The 27948-nt window shown below is 46.1% G+C and overlaps 2 protein-coding genes across 4 annotated transcripts; one reads left to right on the top strand and one right to left on the bottom strand.

Moving 5' to 3' along the window:
• The first annotated feature begins 89 nt into the window (after window positions 1-89).
• LOC6549278 (cytoplasmic dynein 2 heavy chain 1) lies at window positions 90-19429 on the top strand. Its single transcript, XM_015156593.2, has 25 exons — window positions 90-244; window positions 322-638; window positions 923-1007; window positions 1069-1198; window positions 1250-1710; window positions 1766-2294; window positions 2355-2778; window positions 2831-4740; window positions 4809-5025; window positions 5088-5354; window positions 5413-6096; window positions 6312-6494; window positions 6749-7638; window positions 10592-10717; window positions 10783-10917; window positions 10981-11908; window positions 11984-12100; window positions 12232-12345; window positions 12404-12506; window positions 13017-13472; window positions 13526-14855; window positions 14909-16209; window positions 16271-17646; window positions 17706-18011; window positions 19137-19429. Exons 1-25 carry the CDS (start codon window positions 208-210, stop codon window positions 19407-19409), a joined length of 12699 nt encoding a protein of 4232 aa, XP_015012079.2. The 5' UTR covers window positions 90-207; the 3' UTR covers window positions 19410-19429.
• On the bottom strand, window positions 7785-18838 carry LOC6549279 (nuclear transcription factor Y subunit beta). Of its 3 annotated transcripts, XM_001974385.3 has the most exons (4): window positions 18570-18838; window positions 12662-12808; window positions 10252-10383; window positions 7785-9972 (listed from the first exon to the last, which is right to left on the bottom strand). In XM_001974385.3, the coding sequence occupies exons 1-4, from the start codon at window positions 18627-18629 to the stop codon at window positions 8848-8850; spliced, it is 1464 nt and encodes a 487-aa protein (XP_001974421.2). In that variant the 5' UTR covers window positions 18630-18838; the 3' UTR covers window positions 7785-8847. The 3 variants fall into 3 exon arrangements, with proteins under 3 accessions (XP_001974421.2, XP_026835697.1, XP_015011932.1); XM_026979896.1 differs by lacking the exon at window positions 10252-10383; XM_015156446.2 differs by lacking the exons at window positions 10252-10383; window positions 12662-12808.
• Window positions 19430-27948: the final 8519 nt, after the last annotated feature.

The following is a 27948-nucleotide window of genomic DNA, read 5'->3' as shown; positions in this document are numbered from 1 at the left end:
GTGCATTATTTTCTTACAATATTTTATTATTTTTTTAATATTTTCCAAAACCTGACACTTTGTGCAGTGTAAAATGCACCACCCTTGAACGAGTTGCCTATGGCAACCGAAAAGAATAACAAACAGCTAGGCTTTGGAAAAGTGAAAGAGTTTTGGTGAAAACTGAAAGTTAGCAAAACGCGTGGAAGGCTGAAAATCAAAATTAAGATGACCCAGCGCACAAAATTTATAATAAATACTTCCGGTGAGCAATGGAGCGTTTAAGCCACTCCAACTGGCATAGAGAATATTCCCTAACTACGCAAATACGTATTTCCACAGTCGAATACTTTTCCGCCCGCTTGCCGGGCTCGGAACTGGATGAGCAGACGGCCATGATTCTGGAGTTCCTGGAACAGGAGGAGCTGACGGTTATCTCGGCGGTGCACAGCAGCTCCGATGGCAAAATCCGATTCCACCACCGCATTCCCAGTGAAGAACTCTGCCTGCTCTTCTACAAGGTGCCGCAGGTGGGGCATAATCACAAGGAGGGTGGCAGCGAGCCCCTGCTGGGCATTTTAACACTAGAAGGGGGCATGGTCAAGTCGATTTACAATTCCGTTTCTCGAGTATTCTCGCCCTCTGCCAACTCAGCCCGGGTAAGTCCAGAATCTGGATGCACGTGATGTGTGTTGGCCAGTGTTTTACAGTGCAGTCTGGTGTAATATTCTACCTGGCTAATGGCCTCACTCGGCTTAACTTGCCCTGCTCTCCACTTCGCTCGCTACAGTCCTAATCGCATTTGGGCATAATTCAATTCAGTATGCAATTTCATTTTGTCAATTATACTTTGCCCTGGCCTGCCATCCAATTTCATTTTTCCAATAGCTTTATGTTCATCCTGACCTCTGCCTGGCTCTCTAATATTTAAATATATCTTCAGCGCAGCGAATACGGGCCCGAGCTGAGCGGAATTCTGGAGAACTTGCACCAAAACCTGGGATCCAGCTTGGGACTGCCACAGAGCGGTGGGTTACCTAGTACTAAGATAAATAAATAATTAATTATTAATGTTTTCCATTTCACCAGGCATTACCAGTCTGCGAGACGAGATCAAATATTGGCAGCAGAAACTAGGCCAAAAGTCGAGTTCCCGATTGGACCGCGAGGCTGCCCAAGTGTTCATTGGTGTTTTGGAAAATATAGAAAAACAAATCAGGTAGTGATGAATATAAAGTCACATTTGGTGTGTTTAAGAGTGCCATTGCAGCACCATTGACGGGGCCAATCCGAGTGGCACTATTGAGGAATTCCTCGACCACGCCCACAGCAACCTGGACGAATTGTGGCGGCTTCCTTACAACTATCCCCAGCAGCGGATGACGGACCTGTTGGACATCATTGGAAAGCGACTGTTGGAGGTGTGCCTAGCCCAATTGCTGGCCGAAGACGTCTGGAGCCTGAATTCCAGTCATGTTAACAATCTTATGAGCCAGAGCATCGATACTGTGGACGCTTGGATCCAGCTCTGCGACTCCCTCACCCGTCTATTTTGGCCAAACTACGTGAAGCACCCGTGGCTTGGAGAGTCGCATGTCCCTAAGCGAGGACAACAATTCAAAGAACGGCTTAGTGAGATCCGGAGCATCAAACAGCTCTACAAACAGATTGCCACCTTGCTCGAAGATACCGAATTGCAGGAAATGTTTCAGGAACAGGCTCCCTTCACGGGTGTGTTTTAACTAACTATAATTGTGATCGAATTTTATCAATTATTCTCTTTTAGAGTTCAACATCTTTGACACATCCTCGTTGGGGCAGAATAAATGGCATAAGGCTCTGCAGCACTTTGAACAGGTCCTGCAGCCAATTGATGAGCGAATTGCCGCCGCCCTGAAGGGCCAGTTGCATAACCACCTGAGTAATCCACGGCAGGTGATCTTCATCTTCTCCAAATACGAAACTCTAATCCAGAGACCTGCTGTACTGGAGCTGTTGACCATCGAAAGGGAGCAGTTTCTGCAATCGCTGCACATCCTTTTGCAGGATCTACGCAAGGCAATGGTGGATTCGAATATGGAACCCGACACTGGTCACCTGTCGGTGATATGTAATGAGTGCCGTTGGTTGAAGGTGGTCCAGCATCAGATCCAGGAGATCGAGAAGGTTAGCCATTTGATAAGTGGGCGGGAGGGTTTCGACAAGATCAACAAGGCAGTGCAGGAGATCAAGGAGGAAACCGAATCCCTGCTGCGTACTAACTTCGAGATCTGGTCAGGACAGTGCTCCACGGCTGTCAAAAGCGGTGAGCTAAGGTGGGTCCTGCGATCTCGTTAATCGTAAATTAAAATCGTTTAACCAAATTAACATTGCAGACTTCGTGACGATCAGGCGGTGGTAAAGTTCGAAAAAGAGGGACGCCAGCTGATGCGGGTTACCTTCAATCCCAAGCTGGTGACTTTCTGCCAGGATGTGCGCGAATTTGAGAATCTAGGCTACAATGTGCCCCTCGAACTGCGAGCCGCTGCCACTCATGCAGCCAAATATATGTGCTATGCCCGCCGACTGCAGCAGATCGCCACTTTCCATAACACTATCGGGGATCGGATGATCCCCTGCCAACGGCCCATTATGTTGAAGAATGCCTTGGAGCTGCAGCGTTTGGTCCAGAGCGAAACGGTTGCCTGGCAGGACGAGTCCTCCGTTCAGCGATATGTTGATATCCTACAGGCGGCTGTTTCCAAGCTGTCCTCGGATAATACACTGCTGGTGGGATATCACGAGCAGGCCAAGAGATCGGTAGGTTCTTAATACAAATGTAGCAATTCACTGATACCATCTTCTTGAACAGGTTTTGAAACTCATGGCCACCGATCTGTTTACCCAAAACCAAATTTGGAAGGACGAGCTGCGTCATCTCCGTGAACTGGTGGCCACTTTGGAGCGTCAGGGATACACCCACTTGGATGCCTTCAAGCTGCACTGGGATCACCAGCTGTACAAAGTGCTGGAGTACCAGTACATCCTGGGCTTGCTAGACATGAACAACAAGCTGCCAGACATACATGTAAAGCTAGTATTGCGGCAGAGAGAACTGGTCTTCAGTCCACCGGAAGAGGAAATTCGGGAGTTGTACTTTAGTCAGCTGAGACGCTTCATCGAGAGACCCTGTAATTTCCACGGACTATCTGAACACAGCCAGGAGCTCTTCAAATCCATGGTCACAGTAAACCGCCATCACTTTGGACCACTTTACCAAAGGGCAGCTGAATTGTTTGACAAGTTGGAGGACTTCAAGACCATCTGGTTTCCCTGGATCGCTTTGGGATGTGTGGATGTGGATCAGCTCTGTGGGATTCATTTAAACGAGGCCGCGGATTGGGATCGTAACTTCAGGTCGTGCAAACACTTCAGTCAGCAGTTGGCGAAGCTTCAGCAGGCAGAGGAATCCATCGATTGCATAGTGATCAATGTCCTGCCTTTGAGATCGGATATAGAGTATATTAGCCGACGGTATTGGGAGTCTCTGGCGAATAGCTTGCGAACTGCTATCCTGACGGACGTGAGTTTGATCCAGGAATTCCTGCAGAGTGCCCTGCAGTTCCTGCAAAATGTGCCCATGGACGAGGGCAGCATTAGTCAATCGGGGATGAAGTACGAGAAGATAATGAGTGAGTTGCCGCAGATCGAGAAAACGTTGGATGAGGTTCGAGCAAAGGATGCCTGTCTGGCGGGCTGGTGCAAGGAAAGGGTCACAGCGCTGTCGGGAATCCTGCTGCAATGGGAACAGTTGCAGCCTCTTCTCGAGAATCATGCAGTGATCCTCCAGCGACAAGTGGATATGATCAAGAACCAGGCCGAGACACAACTCCAAAACCTGAAGAACGAGGCAGAGAAATTTCTACTCAGGTGGGAGTCCACTATATCCGAGCTGGAGACCAACGAGCACTCCACTCTGGACGTTTTCAAGGAGCGCAGACTCCATTGGCAACAGCTGCAAGAGAAGAAGACCCAACTGCTGGAGGAGTGTTCCAAATTCAACATGGAATTTCCGTCAGAGATGCTTGCTCCCTTCACCGAAATCGAAGAGCAAATGGAGCAGCAATCGAAACAGTGGCAGGTCTACGACAGCTTCCTCACCGAACTACAGCCGATTCTTCAGGAGGAATGGGCTATCTACAGGCGACGTCCTTACGTGCTGAACGAGTTTATTGGCAAATGGGAGGGATCGGTTCATGCCTCGATTGACTTGCCCTCCAAGAGAATCCGCCAGCAGGTGGAGCAGCTTCAATCGGCTCTACCAATTCTGCAGCAACTGCAGTCGGATTCTTTGAGTGAACGGCACTGGGCTAGAATATTTCAGCTGCTCAATCACAAGGAATCCAAGCCACTGCATTCCATACTCCTCCAGGATATCCTAAAGGACTTTGATGTCCTGCAATCGGCTGCCCAAGAGATCATTGGTATAGTTCGACAGGCGTCGAGTGAACAGATTGTGAGGCAGGCCTTGATTGAACTAGATCAGTGGTCAGTCACGGCCCAATTCAAATTGATCTCTAGGACAGATGCCTCCGGTCAGAGTGTCTCCTTGATAAAGGACTACCAGGAGGTGCTCAACAAGATAGGGGACAACCAGTCCCTCTTGCAATCAGCCAAGAACTCCGCTGCCTTTGAAAGCTTTTCGGATCAGGCTGAACTTTGGGAGAGTCGCCTAAATACGCTGGATGCCCTGCTGAGTAGCTTAAATCATTCTCAGAGACGGTGAGTCACATCGAGATTCTTTAAATATTTACAAGTACGTGTATATTATAAAATCCCATGTTTTCCAGTTGGGTTTACTTGGAGCCTGTCTTTGGGTCCGGGACCCTGCAACAGGAGCAGGCACTATTTAAACGCATCGACAAGGACTTTCGTTTCGTGATGCGGGAAATCGAGATGGATCCGCGGGTCACTTCGCTGACGAAGATAAACAACATCACTACCATCGTCAATGCACTGGAGACCCAACTGGCCAGGTGCCAGCAGAACCTGATGAGCTATATAACCGTGAGTAGCTTACGCAATCCCACAAATAACTCATTCATCACAATGCCTAATCCTTTACGCAGGACAAGCGCAACTCTTTTCCCCGATTCTACTTTCTGGGCGATGATGATCTACTCGAGCTCCTCGGACAGGCCAGCAAGGATGCGGAGGTCATCCAGCGGCACATCCGTAAACTGTTCCCCGGCTGCCACAGTCTCAGCATCCGCCAGGTGGGACCTAATCCAGCCACATCCTCCGATGTCAATCAGTACAGTATTACATCCGTGCACAGTGCCGAGGGCGATGAGCTCCAGCTAAGTCAGCCCGTCGAGATGAAGGGCGACATCGAGGTGAGTCACTGCCACAACCGGTAATAGTTTTTTATTTAGATACGTATATTATTTGCAGTGCTGGCTGAATCAACTGGTGACGGTGGTGCAGGATACTCTGAGAGATCAAATTTACGAGTGCTACACCACCACCACCGGCGGAAGTGATAACCTCGACGAGAAAATCCTGAAAAAGTATGCCAGCCAGGTGTTGGCCACAGCCAGGGCCCTCCACTTCAGCCGTCAGGCGGAGCAGGCAATTGGGGGCATGTCCTTGGGAAAACTAAAGCAGCAGTTAAAGGATGAAATCACCCACCTCGCCGCCCTGAAACACAAGTCCGAAAACGGAACGCTGATCAGCCTCAAACTAAGAGCCCTTCTACTGGACTTGGTGCACTACTCCGGCGTGACGGAGCAGCTCCAGAAACACAATGTGGTGCACACCAGCGATTGGCATTGGCTGTGTCAACTCAGATATTACCTGGGAAAAATGGGCGGCACACCGGGCGAAGTTAATGCCAATCGACAAGTTTGCGTCCGCATGGTTTATGCCGAATTTGAATACGCCTACGAGTTCCTGGGGCAGGCCAGCAAGCTGGTCCACACACGACTCACCCACCGCTGCTATCTCATCCTCACGCAGGCCATGCACATGGGCCTGGGCGGTAATCCCTTTGGCCCGGCTGGCACCGGAAAGACGGAGTGCGTCAAGGCCCTGGGGGCCATGCTGGGCCGCTTGGTGTTGGTTTTCAATTGCGACGAGGTGAGTGGGGGTGCACCAGAGCTCTAGGATTGTTTCATTTAAGTTTAAAAATAATGGCACGCGGTTTATTTTTCAGTTTAAGTATTTTACCTTATTTCTTTTGAACTTTTGGCGAAATGCAAGTTTTATACTAAAGGAACAAACGATTGCCTCCTTTTCGCCGAGTGCATGGTAATTCCCCTGCTATACGTCATTATGCCATGGATTGTTTGCAGAATGTGGACACCGAGTCGATGAGCCTCATCCTCACCGGCTTGGCGCGCTGCGGGGCGTGGGGCTGCTTTGACGAGTTCAACCGGCTGCAGGAGGCCACTCTGTCCTCCATCTCCATGCTTATCCAGCCCATCCAGAGTGCCCTGAAGGAGCGGGCCAACAGCGTCCAGATTGGCGAGCGGCAGGTGAGCAGGATGAGTTATGGAAGGGTCGAAGTTGAAATTGGTGTGACAGGAATTATGGTTTGATTGGTTGGTTTGGCTCTCAGCTGAAGTGGGCAGTTTCAGGAGTTCGTAAAATTATATTTACAAAATACTAAACAAGTTTTACCCGTTTCTTAAAAGACGGGAGTCATGAAGTTCTTATAGACATTATAAGCACACATCCTTTACACATCCATATTTGCATTATTAAGATATGCATCGTTACCCTTCCCCAGATACAACTCAACCAGCACTGTGGGATCTTTGTCACTCTGAATCCCGCCGGAGCGGAGTACGGTGGTCGTCAGAAGCTGCCCGGGAACATCCAGGCCCTTTTCCGACCCATTGTCATGCAGCAACCGGAGCCAGGTGAAATCGCCCGGGTTATGCTGTTCGTCGAGGGCTTTTCTGAAGCCTCCGCCATCGCAGCCCGCATCGTGGAGCTGTTCGAGCTGAGCGGCAAGATGCTGTCTGCCCAGCGGCATTACGACTGGGGACTGCGGGAACTGAAGACGGTGCTAATGGTGTGCGGAGAAGGCTTGAGGGATCAATTAGCCAGCGAGGGCAACAACCAGTCCAGCGCTGACTTGGAGATGTCGGTGGTGGTTCGTTGCTTGCGTTCATCCACCATGTCCAAGCTAGCCCCCCACGATGTCACTAGATTTGAGATGCTGCTCCAGAATGTTTTCCCGGAGATTGGCAGCTCGCCGGCGCCAGAAACGCAGCTCCATCAATCTCTATCTGCCGCCTTTGCGCAATTGGGCCTCTGTCGAAGCGAAAGGCAAATTGAAAAGGCCCTGCAACTGCATGAGCAACTGCAAAAACGGATGGGAGTTGTGTTGGTGGGACCGCCAGGATGTGGCAAGTCCACCATCATGGCCCTCCTTAAACAGGCTCTGAGTGGAACCCAGCTGAAAGTGCACACCATCAGTCCAAAGTCAATGAGTCGGATTCAATTGCTGGGGCGCCTGGATGCGGATACTCGTCAGTGGCAGGACGGAGTACTCACCCACACAGCGGTGGCGGTCAATCAGGAGCCATCTCATGTCCACTCGTGGATCGTTTGCGACGGCAGCATCGATCCTGAGTGGATAGAGGCGCTGAACTCGGTGTTGGACGATAACAAGTAAGTGCATTTTAACTTTACTTTTCATACATACTTTTTCATTCATACAATTGTTTGAGCGAAAATATACAACATTCTGGACATACGAACAGCTTGGACTTCAAAAATATACTTTATCCGTTTGGTCCATTTATAAACAACTGAACTCCATTTTCAGCAATCGTTTGCTGTTTATATTTCGCTCTTTTCTGCGCATAAATTCGTAATAATTATTTTGCGGCTGGCCATACTATATCATTATATCATATAGGTATACAGTTATCGTTATATCGTATTGTAGATCGTATCATCCTAAACTTGCAAATATTGTGGCTCCTATCACTTAGCTAAACAATATACGTACAGATCTATAAAACAGAGAAATGCTCGAAACGATGACGATGATGACATACAAAGTTAAGACGGGGAAGCCCTTAAGCACTTAAGAAACGTAATGCGGATTGCGTAACGCAACATAATACGTATCGGCATTTTTCAAATGGCGTCTACTTAACATACATTAAAATAAACATGGGTGTGTTTCAGTGCGAGAGTGTGCGTATGAGGCTTTGGCACACATCCTTTGGAGTTGTGACATTATAGGAATAAGTTTTCACCCAAATCAATTCAATTGGGTTAAAAGAAGGTGGCGAATTTACCAATGATCTACTAACTTAAAATGAATAGGGAATTACAAGAAAATTTGAAGTTTTTCTACATGCACTAAAGCTCGAGGTGCCTTTTATCACAATGTGTTTTCAATCCAAAGTTTACTTTCTTTCATCTTAAATGTGGTTAGGTTACACAATGGCCTTTGTTTCTGCCACATAATTCGGAAAAATTATAGGGCGAATATTTCAATCAGCTAAAAAAGTGCTTTCTACCAGTTGTATTATACATTATATTACACATGTATTATATACATTAAATGTATATATTGATAGAACTGCATTTTTTTAGAGAAATAGTTCACTTTCTAAACTAAAAAATAACTTTACAAGTTTTACTTTGGAAGTATGAATTATGAAAAAAATCCAAAATTCTTGTTCGATTTGAAATTACTCATACCATTTTGTACTCGAGCAATTATGGCAACGTAATACATTTAGTTAAAAGGAATTGTAAATCACATAGCTAATTCGATCACAACTCCAGGAGTGTGTGCCCTAAAACTTTCGGATGCGTTTAGCTGGCTAGAGGGTTGAGCTTAGAACTAGAGGCGAGAATCTCTCACTGCGGAGCATGTTGCAGTTGCTGTGGCGGCGCAGGTTGCTGTTGTTGCTGGTGCGTTGTAGGTGGCGGGGGCGGCAAGGTCAGCGAGGGGGGCGGCGGCGGAGGCGGCAGTGAGCGCATGTGTTGCATGTGCGCCTGGGGAGCCATATGCTGGAACATGTTGCAGTGCTGTTGCTGCTGCAGATGATGTTGCTGCTGCTGCTGTTGCTGCTGCTGGTGCTGATGGGCGCTGAAAAGATGCTGCTGCTGCGGAGGTGGCTGGGCGGGATTTACATCGGGACCTGTCTGGAGAACTATCTCCGGTTCGAGACTAATGACCATTTCTGAATCATCCTGCTGCTGCTGCTGCTGGGGATTCCTAAGCGAGGCCAATGCCGCCGCCTGAGCGGCAGCCATCGCCGAGGCGGAGATATCCTGTCCATACTCCTGTTTGATCCCATTTGGTGGACCTGCATACAGTGTAGCGCTGAGGTTCTGATGCAGGATAGGATGACAGAGCTGCGGCATCAGCGTCACTCCAGCGATAGGTAAAGCGGGATGGCCAAAGCTGCGTGGCGGGTAGAGTTGCTGCAGCTTATTCAGCTGCTGCAGGTGCGAGGCATGGGCGGGGGGCGTGGCCAGCTGGGTGAGTTGGCTAGACATCATTCGGTTCCGCTGATGCGCGAGCTGGTGACTCAACTGCTGCTCCTGCAGATGCGTGGGCGGAGGTTGCTGATGCTGCTGCTGTTGCTGTGGCACCTGCTGATGTTGCTGCAACTGTTGCTGCTGCTGCTGTTGCTGTTGCTGCAGCTGTGGCGTGGGTTGCTGCTGGCCTGGGGGCGGGACTGGTGACACACCCACTTCGGGCTTGACCACAGGCACTGGCGGTATCATGGCTGCGAATTCCGGCGGCAGCTGCGTTGGATCCGTGACAAGCAAGCCCTTCTTTCGATCCTTTCGGATCTTATCCCTTAGCTTTTCCAGCTGCCTGAAGGCCTCGTTGGCTCTACGCGCCTTCTTTCTATCCCTGTCACGTTCCTGTTCCAGCCTTCTGTACTCCGGATTCATTCGCTTGATCCGCTTTCTTTCTCGATCCCGCTCTCTTTGGATCATTTTCAGTCGCAGCTCCTCATCGGGGGTCAACTGTAGGCGTATATAGAAACAGAATGGGGGAAAACATATTAAAGCACAGTGTTTTAGGCCACTAAAACTGTGGGAGTTTGTCTGGTTTGGAGGGTTCAAGAAGTGTCAACGGTCCTGGGATCTTCGGATCTTCTAAGCCCCTACCCCCTAATCTCTCAAGCCATGTGAGTGAGTGTGTGTGTGTGAGTGTGTGTCGTGTGATTCGAGTGTTCGAGTGTGGGATTATGTTTATAGATAATATATAGAATATTGGAAAAATGCTACGTTAGCACGTCGTGCCTTCTTGCGGAATCGATCGCGCTCGCGTTCCATTCGCCGGTACTCGGGATTGAGGCGCTTGATCCGCTTCCTCTCGCGATCCCGCTCCCGCATGATGAACTTGTGGCGGGCCTCCTCCTCGGGGGTCATCAGCTGAAATTACAGAGAGAGTGGTTGGTTGGCAAACGGCAGTCAGCAGAAGGGGTCGTGTCTCGATCTGAATCTGAATCTGAATCTCGGGCAGTGTTCTTGTGTGGCTAGGCGTGGTCTTATGCGGTAGTATGATCTCCTCTTATTTTGTCTTGAAACCAGGGTATTCCACATCTTAACAACTTCTTAAATCTGAATGTTTTTCTCGCAGGCTCCTAACTTTGCCATCGGGCTGGAGGATTCAGTTCGGGAGCAATGTTAACTTTATTTTCGAAACAGACGATGTGCGGCATGCGTCACCAGCAACAATTTCCAGAATGGGCATTGTGAATATGAGGTGGGTTTTGCCTTTGTAAAAACTTCATGAAGAATATAATATAATACTTCTTCAAACTATGATAGCTACGACTACTATCCTGCGGACGGGATTCTTAAGCACGAGCTGTCAAAGGAACCATATGGCGACCTGTTGCAAAGTTATGTGGAAGGCAACTTCCCATATGCTGTGAATTGGATGGAAGGTCAACTTTTATTGACGTGAGTTGCTTATTTCACATCTAAAACATTTCACATTAAGTTAAAAATGATCATTTTCCGCAGTCATCTGCCCGGTATAAATCGGGTCCACCTTCTGCGCTCCCTGCTGCTACAGCTTCGTGGTTCTCAATCTCTAGAGGAATATGGAGCAGCCACTCTTCGTGCTCTTTTTGGTTACATGCCCAACGATCGACAGCGGGAGTTTGCCCAACTGATTCTAAAACACGCCAATCTTTACGTGGCCAATCCTAACTACGCCGAATTGACTCACTATGAAAGCAGCAGAAACTCCCTAGAGCAATATCCGGTGGATGCCATCGAGACACCAGAAAAGGGGTCCCAGTTAATCATTACATCCTACATGAAATCCTATTTGGACATTCTGGAAACCCTGCTAAAAACTCAGGGTGCTAGAATAGCGCCCTTCATGCTCATTGGTCCAAGTGGGTCGGGCAAAACACTGCTCCTTCAAAGAGCCGTGCTGGAGAACTCTGGCTATCAGTTGGCCACCATCAATTGCTCTACTCAACTAACTCCCAGGTATATTTTGCACACATTGAAGACGCACTGCGTCACAGTGAGTGGAGTCAAGGGAAGAGAGTACCGGCCAAAGCAAGCGAGACTTGTGCTCTTCATGAAGAACTTAGACCTCTGCCAGCAGGATTCTTGGGGAGCCAGTGAAGTAGTGGAACTGCTACTCCAACTAGCTCAGCGAGGAGGCTTTTACGCCGAAAATCTTGAATGGATTGGAGTGAGCGGTCTGCAAATATGCGCCTCTATTGGCGCAAATAGCGGGAAAATCGCGCCGCGCTACTATGCCATTAATCAGTTTGTACGAGTTTCACGACCCACCAGCCAGGACATGCTAGAAATAGTCCAGCGGCGATTGGAACCTCTTTTGGAAGAGCACTTCAGGGGATCGGAAAATCGAGGAAGGTCCGGGGTCAATTTGCAGCACGTCAGCGAGAGCCTAATGGACTGCTTTGAGAAGGTTTGTACCCTCACCTCCTATCCATTTGGGAATTCATCATCGCAGGACCTGCTAATTGACTTTACCCTCTTTTAGCTGCAAGCGACGTTCACCAATGTGGGAGGCAGACAGGCACACTACCAGTTCAGCCCCAAATGCATCATGAAGCTGCTGGATGCCCTTGTCTTTTATCCTGCCAGTGACTTCAATGAGGTATGTTTTGTAGTCAGACAGAGAGCAAGTCTATACTCCTTAAATGTTTTTAAGCCGCTTTAAATTGAAATCCGATGAAACATTTTTCTCAGTCTAAGGCTAATCAGATTGAAAACTTCTGTCCCTTGCAGGCTCTATACTGCGAGCTATTAGGCATGTTCCGCGACAGATTGATTAGCGAAGAGCATGTCCAGCAATTCGAGGGTGTACTTAAGCAAACGATGCGCAAATACTGTGGCAAGGAGGTAAGCTCACTGTAGGATTTGCAAATGCAAATCAAGCTCATGCACTGAATCCCTTCAGAAGGTCTTTTTCGTGCCTAAATCTCCGAAGGCGCGGGGTCATCTGCGCTGCCTAACCCATGACGAATGGATGGAAGAGGTTCAGCGGCAGGTTACAATTTGCAGTGAGTACTAATTGTTTAAAGTCCCTGTTAGACCCAAAAAAGATTGTAAGTCTATGTTCATCTCACGCATCAGTTGGAGTTGCCCGTTGGTAATTCCGCAGTTTCAAGACAAGAGGAGGAGATGGGTGACAGTTTGGGTAATCGGGGATAACTACACTGGGCCTGGGCGTCAGCTTGCGAAACCGATCCCGCTCGCGTTCCATCTGCCTGTACTCGGGATTCATGCGCTTGATCCGTTTCCGCTCGCGGTCTCGCTCCCTCATGATGAACTTTTGCCGCGCCTCCTCCTCAGGGGTCATCCACTGAAAGTACATAGAATCATTTAATGTTTCGTTTGAGCATCAGTTCTATACAAATAGCACTTAAGTAGCAATTCAACGTCAATGATATCTTATGAAAGAGCTCATAAATATAAGATTGTGCTGTTCAATATTAAATTTTAAATCTCCTGACTAGTATTGGTTTATAAATTGCCAACCTAAAGAAAATTATTATTTTTTATTCCGTCAGATAGCGAAAACTACAGCATTCCGGCACCCATCACAGAGGAACTTCTAAGCCACGTAGCTAGAATCACGAGAGTTCTATCACGAACCGATGCCCACATGCTCATTTTGGGGCAATCTGGAGGACGTCATCTGGATGCCATATTCACGGCAGCCACTTTTCAGGAGGCCAAGGTGGTTACTCTGCAAGGAGGACCGTCCTACGACCTCGGCGACTTCTACAATGATCTTAAAGTGGCAATGCAGACGGCTGCCTTGGAGCAGCAAATGAGCTATCTGCTCATCGAGCATTGTTGGCTGAGTTATGTTCCGGATATATTGAAACCCATAGAAGCGCTGCTCGAAGGAAGTGAGATCCTAGAGCTTTTTGGCGATGATCTGGAGACGGTGGCGAGCACTCTAAAACAGGCGGCACAGCTCGAGGGATACCAGGAATCAATGGGGACCTACTTCCTAAAGCGTATGTACATTCGAGCGAGTTATAGATGTGATTTCTATCTAATCCCATTCAAGGTGCCCGTGAGTATCTCCACATCATTATAGTCTTGGATCCCAGTAGTGCCCAGGTACAGGACTACTTCAACAATTTTCCGGCTCTGCATCGTCAGATGGATTTACTTTACGTGAGAGGAGAGTCCAGAGAAACTATGGCCATTCTGCCCAAACAATATATTGAGCTGCTAAATGAGACGATTGCGGGCGCAGGAAGTGGGCGTGGCAAGGTACCGACTTGCAGTCACTTTGCAGATATATCGGATGAACTGCCTTCTGAGGAAACATCACAAAGATATTACCAGCTTATCCGTACGTACTTCCACATGTATGACAATGCGGCCAATGAAATCGATCAGAGATTGGGTAAATTGCAAATGGGAGTTGATAAGTTGGCCTCTGCACACGGCTTAGTGGACACCCTAAAATGCAATGCAGCAGCTCAGGAACAGGCTTTGGGGGAAAAGCGACAACTAGCCAACGAAGCATTGGAGATGATTTCCTTCACGATGAGAAATGCCAATGAACAGAAATCCAGCATGTTGGAACTTAAACAACAAACACAAAAGAGCAGCGAGCAATTAAAGATTCGACAGAAGGAAATCCAACAGGAACTGGCCGAAGTAGAACCAATTTTGGCAGAAGCCAGTAATGCAGTCGGTCAAATCAAATCGGAAGCCCTTTCCGAAATCAGATCCCTGAGAGCCCCTCCAGAAGCTGTACGGGATATTTTAGAGGGCGTACTCCGACTGATGGGCATACGAGATACTTCTTGGAACAGCATGAAGACGTTTCTGGCCAAAAGAGGTGTAAAGGAGGACATACGATCTCTGGATCCAGCTCGGATTAGTCCCGAAAATTGTGAAGCGGTTGAAAAGCTGCTTCTGGCCAAAGGCGATTCGTACGAGTCCAAGAATGCCAAGCGCGCTTCTGCAGCAGCTGCTCCTTTGGCTGCTTGGGTGCAGGCTAGTGTACGATATTCCAGGGTGATCCAGAGCATCAAGCCCCTCGAAAGGGAACAGAATGAACTGCAGAAAAATCTCAATGCAGCGGAGGACGAAATGCAAGAGTTGGCCAGTGGACTGGACGATGTGGATAAGCGGGTCAAGCAGTTGTCGGCCAAATTGCAGACGTACACCCAAGAAGCAGCCGTTTTGGAGCTGAAACTCCAAGAGGCAAGTGGTACTTTGCAGGCCGCAGAGCTCCTGGTGGAAAAACTAAGTGCAGAGTACGCCACCTGGAGCCATCAGTTGACGGAGCTCAAGAAGGCCCACAAAACACTGGACGGCAAGACTCTTTTGATAGCCGTAGCTATCAATTACTATGCGGGTTTGGGCCTGGAACAGAGATGGTAAGTAAACGGCCATTTCAGATCTTGTTATGTTCTTACATGCTTACTCGCAGCTCCTCCCTCAAACGTCTGGCGGCAGATTTTCATTTGCCCTCCGACTTCGACCTCCGGGCATCACTGCTCACGGAGCAGCAACAGATTATTTGGGAGAGTCAGGGCTTGGCGCGGGATGCTCAAATCATTGAAAGCGCCGCCCTACTCAGGGAAATGCTATCCCTGCCCTATGGAGCCTGTCCAATTCCACTGCTTTTGGATCCCACACAGACAGCAGCAGCGTGGTTAATGGCCCATCTCAAAGGAAGCGGAAAACCATGCGAGTTGACCACTCACGGAAACGAAAGGCTCTCCTATCAGTTGGAGCTAGCTGTTCGTTTTGGAAAGACTCTTTTGGTCACTGACTGCGAACAACTACGTCCTCCTGTTCTGCAGCTTCTGCAGGGTCATGTTTATGTGAGGTTCAATAAGCGACAACTAGCCATAGGCTCAAAGTTGGTGGATCTCCACGAGAGTTTCCAATTGGTTTTGATAAGCAAATCCCATCGCTTGGACTTGCCAGCAGAACAAAGGAGTCAACTTAATATTCTGAGATTTACTGTTACAGCAGCTGGTTTGGCCGATCAATTAATGTCCAAAGCAATTGTCTTAAAAAATGGAGAGTTGGAGCAGCAGAGGATAGAATTGCTGCAAAAGGAAGGACATCTTCTCAAGCAGCGAATGGAAATGCAAGATAAGCTACTGGAGCAACTATCAAAATCAGAAGGTGATATTCTAAAGAACGAGCAACTTTTGGAAAGCTTAAACGAGATCAAAAAAGGCAGTGCCCAAATAGATGAGGCCCTCAAGCAAAGCGGACAAATAAGGGATACTTTACTAGCTCAATTTGGTTCCCTGAGAGAACTCAGTTCCAGGGCCTCAACATTTTATGCAGGCCTCGTCCAGGGTTATGAGTTATCCGCTCTAGTTTACATTGAACTATTTTTGGGAGCTCTTTCCAAAAGCCAGCGGGATGAGTCCAAGGCCTATGAATTTCTTGTAAGAAGTGTTTATATGAATTTAGCTAGAGCTACTTCCAGAGATAGCCAGCTATCCTTATCTCTGTGGGTTTGCCATCAGGCATATCCCGATAGATTAAGCCCCAAGGAATGGGAGCTCTTTGTGAACAATTTCATGGGCAGCTCTGATGGCAGTATGGTGCTAAGCCAGTTGGGAAAACTGCCCGACTGCATGCCTAGGGAAGCGCAATTAAAGCTGGCTATGTTACTACAATTGCTCCCAGATTTGCGAGGCAAATTCCAGTTGGAGAAGGACTATATCTGGCGCGGATTCATTGAGGCTCAAGCGGATGATGTGCTGCGTAAGCTGAAGAAATAATTTAGTTAATTTCATCTTTTTCAGATCTTTTTTCCAACTTACAGCTGCCTTGGGTTCCAGCTTCCAGCGTGCGCTCATCGCTCAGATTTTCCGACCCGACTTGATGCTTCACCAACTGCGAAAAGTGAGCAGCGATCTGCTGGGAATTTCCGCAGATGCCTCCACCCAACCTTCTGTGGAGCAGTTGCTGCAGCAGAGCAGCTGTGATCGCCCGATTTTGATGGTTAGTCATGCGGAAAATGATCCAACAACTGAATTGAGAAAGTGGGCCAATCAAAAGTACAGGGAAATGGCGATTGGAAAGGGTGCTGAGAAAAGAGTTATCTCCGAAATGCGACAGGCCGCCATAGATGGCCATTGGTTATGCGTGAAGAATGTCCATTTGGTGCCGGAATTTCTAGCCCAAATGGAAAGGGAATTGAGTGAAATTCAAAAATCGAAAGACTTTCGGCTGTGGCTGCTGTGCGAATCTACAGAGGGATTTTCCGAAGCAGCCATTTATAAATGTCTGAAAGTGCGTTATGAGCAGCCCAAGGGACTCAAGCAGATTGTGAAGCGTTTGCTCCAGAATTTCGCTGCTGAACAGGATCAAAAGCTTAAAAGCCAGCCAAAGAGTCTCAAGATGAGACTGGTTTATTTTGTCCTCACAGCTGTACTCCAGCAAAGGCGGCAGTTTATACCACAAGGTTGGTCGAAATACTATGAATTCGGTGAGGCAGATCTAAAAGCGGCTTTGGGTATCCTGAAATTGATGGATCCGCAACTTAATTCAGGAAAATGCGATTGGTTGCTGCTGCAACGTCTCAGTGAAGCGCTTGCCTTCGGCGGAAGAGTAAATAATCAGAGGGACCTGGAGATACTCAGGAGCTATCTGAACCAGTTTTGTTCACCGGATGTTTTAAGCAGTCGTTGGTCACCTCTTGGATTATCCCTATCCATACCCACTAGTGGTCAACTGCAGGACTACTACGCTGCGTTGGAGAAACTTCCTGACACAGATGAGCCCAGTATGTATGGTTTGGCCAGTCAGGCACAACAGCAGCGCGAAATCGAAGAGGCTAAAAGAGTTATAAAGGAACTGAGGGGATTGCATTACGGAAGAGGTTCTGCCAAAGATTCAGAAGGAGCAGGAGAGGCCAAAGGAAGCGATCAGCTCTCTGGTCGTCAGAAGCTGGAACAGCAAATTAAACCACTACTGAATCTGTGGCGAAAGCTGGCGGCATCGTGTACCATAATCCAGACTATGAAGGAGGCAAAAGCCGATGGCGAATCTCCCTGGGCACTTTTTGTGCTGGCTGAACTGAAACTAGGGGCTGATCTCTACGGCATAGTTCACCAGACTTTGTCGCAGATGCATGCCTGGCTTAAGGAATCGCAGGAGGTGGACGGCAACACTCTGAGGACTCTGGCGGAACAGCAGGTAACAAATTGGGATACAGTAACTCAGCTGACAAGTGTGTAATGGACTGTAATTCGTAGATTCCTGCCAGTTGGCTAAAACTGTGGCCTGGACCTGGCAGCAACAGTGCCGTGGACTTTCTCAGAGCCCTAATCGTTCGAGCACAGGCGGCCGAACTTCGATTCCGCGAGCAACTGCATCTGGATTTTGGCGAGGAAATCAATTTCGTCCAGGTGTTTAACTGTGAGAACCTGTTGGCCTGTCTAAAGCTGTTGCAGTCTCGAAAACTGGCGGTTTCCACCGAACGCCTGGAGTTACAAACGTGCGGGTCCTCAAACTTGGAAAATGATTCGTCGGACATAATGCTCAAGCTGGCCCCTCTAAAGGTGAGTAAGAATTTGTATATTAGTCTTTAACCGGTAAACTTAAAAACACATATTGTTGGCGAACACCATTTACTTTTGCACATACCCATTTTAAAGGACCGTTCCTTATTTTGAAAGGGAAAAAACAGTCAAAAACATTGAGCCATTAACCATTTCCATTGAATGTGTAAAAACTACGACTTGCGCGGTAGATGGCGCTTTGGTTAAGTTGGGGCAACCCATTGAAAACCCTAAAGCTCCACAAAACATAGCGATAAACATTATGTTTGATTTTGGAGTACATTTTTCGAGCAGAATAGACACCATTTGCCAAGTTAGTATTCAGATGCCATCGGAAATGAAGATACTTCGTGCATCCATAAGTAGTTGTATAAATCAAAAAACTCTGCTTTGGCTTAACTGCATAGTAGCTACATATTTACATGTGTATGTTTGTTGGTAGCGCTAAATTGGCTCCCCAATCCGAAATCCCAAAAGATATCTATTTATCTTTCGGGACCAAGACTGATGACATCTTCTCTCCCTCTTCCCCGTTTGCTACTTGTCTTTGTTCCTCACCTTCCCCATTTTGGCCATAAAATGTGTCTCCATCGCGGTCTCCATTCTGGCCGTTTCCATGGCTTCCGATTCCGTAATCCTGCGCCTCCTGTTTTCGGTGCGCCGTCGCCGTTCAATGCATCGAAATTAAGTTGCAAATGTGCGCTGAATGGCCGTTCTTTTCAGTTTTCTCACGCCGCTTTTTTTGTTTTCATTTGATTGACATTCCGGTACAAGAGGGGGAATTAGGGATGGCACCTCAGTCGATGCCCATCGATAGGCAGTCCACCCCGAAGCACAAACTTACATTTACTTTACATATGCGCTTACTCTACTAGCTGCCCAATCGATAGTCATCGCAGCTCAGTTGTTGCGAGGTTTGGACGCCGACTGAGGTGGATGTACCCGCTAAATGTGGTGGGTGTACTTGATAGAAGGTGCACTGCACAAAAATATAGCTGTTTCCTTTTATATGAAAACTCTAAGACTGTATCTACCTGCTTTTCGACTGTTATTTAACACTCAATAACTTACTTGCACTCTTCGCATATTAAAAATAATATATGGCGCTTTTCATTTCCATTGCAGATTGACGGCGCCCAGAGTGGATTGGAAAAATCGAACCCTTTCTACATCAAGTACAAAATAAAAGAAGCTGCCAGTCAACCGACTGCCAGTACCCCAAAATACGGAAAAAACTCACTTTATCCCACCCAAAATGCAGAATCGAAGCCCAAACTGCCTTTATATTCCAGAAGCAGTCGCGACAAACTGATTTGCCACCTACATGTGGATGTTGTGACGGGAACAGCGGATCAAATTCTCTTGGCTGGAACTGCGCTAATCGTCGAGGATTACTAAAAATATTAAAATAATTAAAATAAAAATAATAATTACACTTGTGGAGTAGCAGGTGACACTGAATTCATCAAATAAAATTGAACCAAACTCCTTTTACATTATTGTTCTGCCCTTGCTCCCAACTAATTCTTAGTAAATATTTTAACAACTAACAATTAGGCAGCCAAAGGCAAACAGCAAATTGGGCCATTAAGCATTTAAGGCGAGGCTCAGACTCACAGGAGCTAATTGATTTCCATATGTCTCAGTGTCTGTGTTTATTGGGGATGCCCCTAAAAATTAATTTGCACTGCCGAAGGGATTTTATTGCGTCCTGTGTCCTGTGTCCCTCATAATCTGTTCATATTAAACTAATTGCCGTAAATTTCAACAACAAACTGCCATAAATGTCGGGCATACTTTTAGTTGCCAAGACATCCCCGGCAGCCCCACGGGCCCAAAACCATTTTAGCGTCAAAAACTTGTCTTAACTTTAATTAAGTGGCATTATGTTCAATTAGGCAAAAGTTTCCAATATGCAAATTAACACAATTTGAGTGTAAAGTGCCTCCCGCAGCCGAGGAAGGGGCGTGGCAGCCAGCTTCTGCGGCATATAAAGTGCCCTGCACACAAATCAAAGTGCCTCGAATCGGTGGGCGTGGCAGTTTGTTAACACATTTTCCAACTCTAGCTAAGCAAGACTTTTCCGATTACCGATTTTGATGTACGCCTTTGCCAACTTTCGTGCTGTCGGCTATTGAGAATAAATAATTCAATGCGCTTCAACTGGCAATTTAGTTTGGAATTAAGGAATTAGGCTTAGATATAAAGTTAATGTGTCTAATACGGTAGATACATAAATTCCACTCCGAGCTTCGAATTCAATTAGCTGCAAAGGAGAATAGTTTAAAGACCTCCTTTTTATGTACAACCCCTTCAGAAGGACAAATTTCCAAAATATGCGCAGGCCGCAACCACATTAATGAGGCCCTTAAACTATTTCACCCACCGCAATGTTGGATTACCAACTTAACCAAATAGTTCAGCGCATTTAATGGTAAACGCTTGTGGTCTGGTTGATTCGTTTGATTTCAATTCGCATTGAATAAGACCCACAAAGTTGCAGCTTAATTATGTGCCCCGCCCCAAAATCCCCCGAAACTTGCATTGACGATTAAATTTCGAATGTCTAATTTGCAGTTGATGGGCAGGCGAATCCGTACTTTACACTCAAACGCACAAATTGATATCCTCTTCGGCTGCTTCACCGTTTGACAAATGTCGGGGCCCAGCGGACACATCCTTGTAATCCTTGCCAGCCTACAAGCAACGGCATCGCCATCTAATTTCAGCCGCCTTCAATGAGCTGGGATTAGAAATTAATTAAAGTATAGGGCTAATGTGACATTTGCATGTGTTTTCCGCCCATTTGCTGGTGCACACTTGTGTTCCCACATCTGCCATAAATGTAAGCCCACCAAATGTGATTAATCAGTTTGCACTCAGGCCGCACTTTTGACTTTGCAGCTGGGCTTTGGACTTGGCCTTTGTCAAAGGGTCGTCTTTGACTTTGGCTTCTCTTCGGTGGCACCTAATGACCCGGGCTCCCATTTAAATGGCAATTCCCCTTTAGCATTCACTCGAATGCATTTGAATGACCACTTACTCCACTTATTGGGTGCTCCTTTGAGGGGTTGCTTGGCTTTATGGCTATTTAGAACAAAACTGTTCAACGACACAGAAATGGGACTCATGAGTAGTTGCTATTTTTGAATATTTGCCATGATAAGCCTGTTGGTCTCGGTATGTTTTTATGTTGTTCTTCCTTCACGGATGCAACAAAGTATAATTGTATTTCTCCCTTTTCTTTCCCATCATAAAGCTATGCTAAAAGTAATATTATTAAAATGTTGCGTAAACTTTGTAGTTTCAATGGAATTTGGCAATAAGGTTCAGTGCTCTGCCCCCTTTTCTTCGATCCGTTCGTTTCAATAAGCAAAGCGTCAGCCTCTTCATTCTCTCCAGCATTTTGATACATTGCTCCTATTTATTTGAGGGTAATCCTGATTTATCTCACCTGGCCTGCAGCGCAGAGAAAAACGAAACATAGGGAATATTTCATGCATAATGCGGAGTCAAAGGCGCGGGGGGAGCGGTGAAGAGGATGTAGAGTCAACAAAATGCAGATAACGCGATGGCAGCTGTGACTTTCCTTCGCTTTTAAACAGGCTTTGCTGTCAGCGGCGGCATTTCCGGTTCCGTTTTGCCGGTCGCTGACTAGCGCCACCTGGCGGCCGCTGCTGTCGCAGTCTTTTTTTGCATTTTTGGCACGTGATAGAAGTTATTTTTTCGTTTTCTGCATTGGTCTGTGAAATAAATAGCATTTTTGTTTCGGCAGCCGCATTTCATATTTGTATTCGGGCACTTGCACTTCTTTGCCGCCTTTTTTTGTCTTTTGCTTAACCGTGGAGCCCTTTTTCTTGTTGCAGTAGCTGCTCTAACCATGGTTTTGTATTTATTTGCGTGTAAATTCAGTCACGTTCGCTGGAATAAAAAGGGTAAAACGCGGGTGAAACACGCTGCAATCAGCGTTTTATGCATTCCAGCCGGGGAGTTGGGAAGTCCTATTCAAAAGGCCGCTGCTTTTGGTGGCTTTTTTGCCAGTCTCTTTATTTTCAACTCCTCCCGCCTCTTCCGCACAAATGTGCATAATTTTAGTTAAATTTTTGGCATTTTATGCATGGAAACGTTTCTGGGTTAATTTACGTGGGGCATTCGATAATTGCGTCGCCCCCAAACGAACCCCCTTTAATCCACGGTGCATGGCGCTAGCAGAAAGTGACAAATAAAATTGAATTAAGAGCTAAATGAAATGGAATTTATGTCCCACGTGTGCTGGAACTCCGGCTCACCGTTGTCCGGGCAACAGGTGCACCTTCATTCACGTGCTGTGGAATTCCCAAAATAATGCACCGTAAACTAGCACATGCGGACGAAGTGCTGCTTATGACAGACACAATTTAATTGAGTTTTAAAATACCGAAATAAATTATACAATCGTTAAATTCGCGGTGCAGTTGCTTGCGCAGAGCAGTCGAGATTTATCACGATTTATATATATGCGAGTATATAGTAAAGCTTTATCTGTGTAACTATAGTTAAGAGCCATCTTACGCTGTTTTGCTTTTTCTGCCCAGAGGTCAAGTTCTAATTAGTTTTCCAATTGATTAAGCTGTATTGAGTAGCCACAAGCCCTCGCAGTGAAAATAAAACTACACGAATGCAGACCGAATTTAATGGAATGAAACTTTTGTGATTGCCCCCCGCTTCATATGAATGTCAGAACAATTAGGCAACAGTTATCTGTCCATTACACCAAGAAACTCTGCGGATAGATAGGACTCCATTGCCTGGCTGGTACCCCTTCCGCCTGTCGTCATAAATTTTGCGGCCCAGGGCATTAAACAAACTAGCACAAAACTCATTTGGTAAACAGGCAGGATATGCAGGATGTGCGCAATGGGTGCTTGTGCGTGTGTGTGCAGTATCTGTGTGCGGGATTAGGCGAGTGTGCGTGCACTTTCAACACACTGCAAGTGTTGCAGTTGTGAATCTTGAAAGTTTTCGGCCCGGTTTGTCCAAAAACTTTTCGTTACCGCTGCCTGCTGGTCATGTTGCCATGGATTTTGCTGGGATTTTGCAGCTACTTTTTTCCAGGGACTTTGCATACAGGGAGGTCCTTAGCCTTGGCAGCGACTTTGGGCCGCTAAGTTGTGCTCGGAACACATCAAAAGCCACGTTGCCCCCAGGTTTTGCATGCTCTTTGCCCCTTTTTGCGGTCCTGTAAGAACAAAGTGTTCCGGGGAAATGCTGCGAAAACTGTGAAATCTGCGAAAATGTGTTAATTAACCGAATGCGAGCGTGTGCTTTGTTTTGGGAAAATTAACACTTGTATGCGTCAAACGCAAGACATCTAATTAGCCTGCGCATGATAAAGTGTGATAAATAAACCCCAGAGGGTTTATTTGGGTACGGAATTCGTATTTAGTTAGGAGGCCATTAACAATTTGAGATACTCAATACATAATCAATATTCATAATATTAACGTGGCTTTGCTGCTATCATGTTCCTATGTTCCTTTCCAAAAATATAAAAAGTATAGTTTTAATTTCCATTTCAATTTGTTGAAACAATGGATGTAATATAATCTTGTACTTGTATGTATTTACATCACAAGGATGGCCTAATTGGTTCCGCGCTTCGTAAATTGAGAATCGCATTTGATAGTTCATTAATCCAAATTGTGAACTCTCCACAATTAATGATGGTTGCCTTGGGTTCCCATATCCAGCATTCCACCTATTTGATTTCATTTGTTATCATCACCAAGTCGAGCTTAGTGGGGATGTGTGGGGTTTGGTCTCAATTTGCGTCTGCTTCTGATTTCTTGTTTGGCTAATTTATGCGCTTCGCCGGATAATAAATTTTATATTTACGTTAAACACAAACAAAAACGAGCTGAAAGTCACATCAGACCAACCATATGTTGTCTCCTTCCACCAGGATTTTTCTGCCCCGACAATATGTCATTTGTTCCTAAACTCACCAGCGTCCTTCGCCTTCTGCCCGCCTCCTGCTGTACAAATATATTGTATCTCTACCCCGCATTGTTGTTGTCTTGATTCCAAACCATTTGTTATCGAATTTGTTTGTGCTTATTTCGTATGCCAAACGGCACAGAGTCCTGTTCTGATTCACAGGACTGGCGGGATGGGCTCTCCATGGGCGACATGTGTCCTTGTGGGCTCTGCACGAGCTTCTCCATCACATCAGATCGGGTCGCATCGCATCGCATCGTATCGCTGTGCCCAGATATATGCATGTTAATTTGCTGTGATTCAATAGGTTCCCATTGAGTTATGGAGACACTCGGCGGGGAAATCCTCCTGGGATGAGCATTCGTTTGCATGTGTTTTTGGGCCCATGGACAGGAGCCCACTTGATGGTTGGATAAATGCAAACGAATTAACTTTAAATGGCCTAGAATTATACACGCACATTTTAAGCGGCAGAGAATGTGGGAACAACATTGAAATATGAGTGACGAATAAATCAAGTGTAAAGCCAAAAAAGCGCCGATTATCAGATACCTGTTACTCAGCTAGTAGAAGTGCGAACAAGAAATTTCAACAGTGGCAATTTCAACAGCAGGACTTCAGGATAAACTTGCCTGAAATCGAAGATCCTGAGATCTCGACGACTCGGCTAGTGATCGTCTTTCGCCTGTTACATACCTTTCAATGAAACTAGCATACCCTTTTACTCAACGAGCAACGGGCATAAAAGGCGATATATACAAGCATCGTTTTGTGTGTAGCTTTTTTAAATATTCTCTGTGAAGTCAAGAGTACCTAATAATTATGGCTTAAAACAATACATTTGCCTGGCAACTTGTAAATATTCTGCTGTGTATGCAAATACTGCTCTCAAAGTTTCACTTGACACTTCTCCGAAGCCGATAGCGAACTTCTCTGGGATTTCTTCATTTCACAAATTAAGCAAACTTGTTCCGGACAACTTGAAAATTTCGAGACGAAATTCATTTACAAGTAACTTCAATTGATTTCTCTTGTCACATTTCCCTGGAAAGCCCCTTCCATCCTGTCCCTTGGCACGAAATTATGTTTAACATGCTTTCAAAGGAAATTCTTATAAATGTTTATGCATTTCCGCTGCGCATCCACAAACTGCCTCGATATACCAGAAGCTTATTGAAAACTTTTACAAACTGTTGCCCGATTCCTCAGGGGCATTTTATCTTTATGCCAGCCCAGGCCAACCGACTTTGTTCGGGGTCATGGGGTTGAGGTCGAGTTGGAGGCTGGAGGCTGGAGGCTTATTCCGAGTGGTTTTTGTATAGAAGCCGGTTTTTGGTTGCTGCGATTTTTCATGTTTCCTCGCCTTTTGGGGGCGGCAATTGCTCGGAGTACTCCTCTTATTGACTACTTATTCAGAAACATGTTCTGACCCTTATAAGCCTAATATAATTCATCAGCTATGTTTCCTGGAAATCTCAGAAACGATTTTCGCTCATTGAATAAAACGTAGAGTGGAACTATGCATTAACATAGCACACTAAAAGAAACGTATTTACATTTTTAGTAAGCCCCCTTTTAGTCGTTTCATTGAAAAATAGACCGACATAAACTATTTTCGCACATTTGCATTAACATGCAACATATGCTGCATACAGCATACAGCATACATCAAAAAGTTGCATATTAATTTTGCTTGAAATTTTTACGTTATTGTGTCCAGCTGGCTTAAACATTTTTGTTTTTATTAATTTCCACTTCAAGTTGCAGGACAGGAAACGCTGCTCCCCAGTTTTCTCTCCTGCGTCCTGGCAATGTAAACTTTTGCTTAAACAAACAGGCAACGTTACGTGATGGACGGTCAACAACTTTGGAGCAACAAGACAAACAACATTGGAGTTGACGGTCGGCTTGATATGTAAATCATATAGCCAGATGTGCTCAGCATTTGCAGGGCCGTGTTCCCATGTTGATAAATCATAATATGCCCAGTGAGTGTGGTTCTGTGCAAATGTAAAATGCTTTACATGGAAATTTCTAAATTTATTAAGCATTATTTCACGTTTGTTGGCATTGCAGCTTGAGTAATGAGAGCGGTATATTACTATGCGAATTTTTAAATGCTTTTGATATTTAAGTATCACGTTGATATAAAATATACTGCTTAAATAGTGGTGGGCCTCAAAAATGGCTGTAGTTTCACAAGAAACTAAGTCACATTGTATTTACATTTAATTTTATTCCTTTTATTCATCTCACCCACTTCTTACCCTTTGCTGACCACCGAAAGTTTAAGCGGGAAGACAGGTTTTTTGCGAGCTAAAGTCGATCTGACTCTCTTTGTCTTCGTTTGCACAAAAGTAGTGCACTTGGTGCTTCATTTTTTATTCGTGGCTCGGTCGTCTTGAAAGCTTTAAAATGCACGGAACTGGTTGGTCCAGCTGCGCACCCTTTTTAGGATCTGCTCCTAGTCTGGCGCACAGTCGAAAATCCGAAATCCGACGCTTTATGTTTGCGTTAACGTGTGCAAAATCTGATGGTTGGCACCAACTTGCGGATTTAGGTGTTGAAAATTATGTGTAAAATGTGTCACAGTTAAGCTCCGCCATGTTCCGGGCCAAGTTTGGTAGAAGGGGCGGCCAAGTGGGTGGGCGTGGCGACCACGCTACGTGGCGAGTGCTAAATGTCGCCCAAGGCCAGGCCATGCCACTTCGACCCCCTAAGCTCCCGCTTGCAAATTTTCCCATTTTCCCGACTGCGCAGCCAGCAGGTCACATTTTCGAGTCATAGTTTTCAGCGCTCCATCGCTGCATATGCAGATGAGCGGGACACACTCACACACAAAAGACAGAGGAAAATCGGGAAAAGCTGCGGGGAGGGGGGTAGCCGGGATTGGATGGCAGAGCGTGTGCATTATACAAATGAGTTTATGCAATTTTCGACTCGACTTGAACTTTGCGCCGTTTTTGGCTGAAACTTTCTGAATAAACTTTCGTTTCAGATTTAATCGTTCGACTAAAAAAATATTTAAGAAATTTGATTAATTAAAATAACATTTTCTACAATTTTGCAAAGTTTCTTGATTAACACCGCACCCAATATATGGCCAAAAGTAAATTTGAAAGTTTATTGGGCCTTGTGCAAAACCAATTTCGCTAAAACTAAATTAAAAGCTGACTTTATGGCTCTTTTAATGAATTCGGAACTCAAATAGGCGTAGATTCGTCCACTGCTTTCATTTTTAGGGGCTTAATGAAATTATTTCACAATTTAATATTTGTGCCCATTTATTTTGCATGCAACAATCTTTGCCAGCTTTCACCTGCCTGCTCGACTTTAATTTCCATACAATATCATTTATCCATCAAAGCCTGTGCGTGGTTGTCATTAGGCTGCATATCCTACTTTGGCCTCGAGCCCTTAAGACCTGCATGGCCCTCGAATCAGATCCACCGCATCCTGTGTATCCTTTGCATCCTGGGCATCCTGCACAACAGGCTTTGACCCGGGTGAGCTGGCTTCTTCTTAATTAAAATATTTATTAAGCACTTTTGGCGCAGGCAGCAAATTAATACCAAGACCCATGGCATGTGTCATAAGGCCCCCAGAATCACGTAAAATGCCAATATGCACTGTGCTCATAGAATAATGTTATATACCTTATTTCTGCCTGAAAGCTACTGAAGCTGGCTGCAGTGGATTCAATGATTTTATAATTTATAATAACGTGTAAAAAAAGGAGTACATGGGGTTATTATATGCAGCAATTAAGGAGTCTCGCCTGTCAACAGTTTCGCCCTGTGCAGCAATCCGCAGCTTGGCCACTTTTACAGGACCCCTTATCCTGCCGGATCCTCCCATTTTACCCACCGCATTGCAGCTGCAACAGCCGCGTCAACATCGCAGTTGCCGGCTGCCAAGTTTGGCCAACTAGGCAGAAGCTACACGGCCAGAACGGCAACCA

This window comes from Drosophila erecta, unplaced genomic scaffold (assembly GCF_003286155.1).
Source record: "Drosophila erecta strain 14021-0224.00,06,07 unplaced genomic scaffold, DereRS2 tig00000092-arrow-pilon, whole genome shotgun sequence".
Lineage (NCBI taxonomy): Eukaryota > Metazoa > Arthropoda > Insecta > Diptera > Drosophilidae > Drosophila > Drosophila erecta.
Note: the sequence above shows the minus strand (reverse complement) of the source record. Positions and strands in the feature narration are given on the sequence as shown.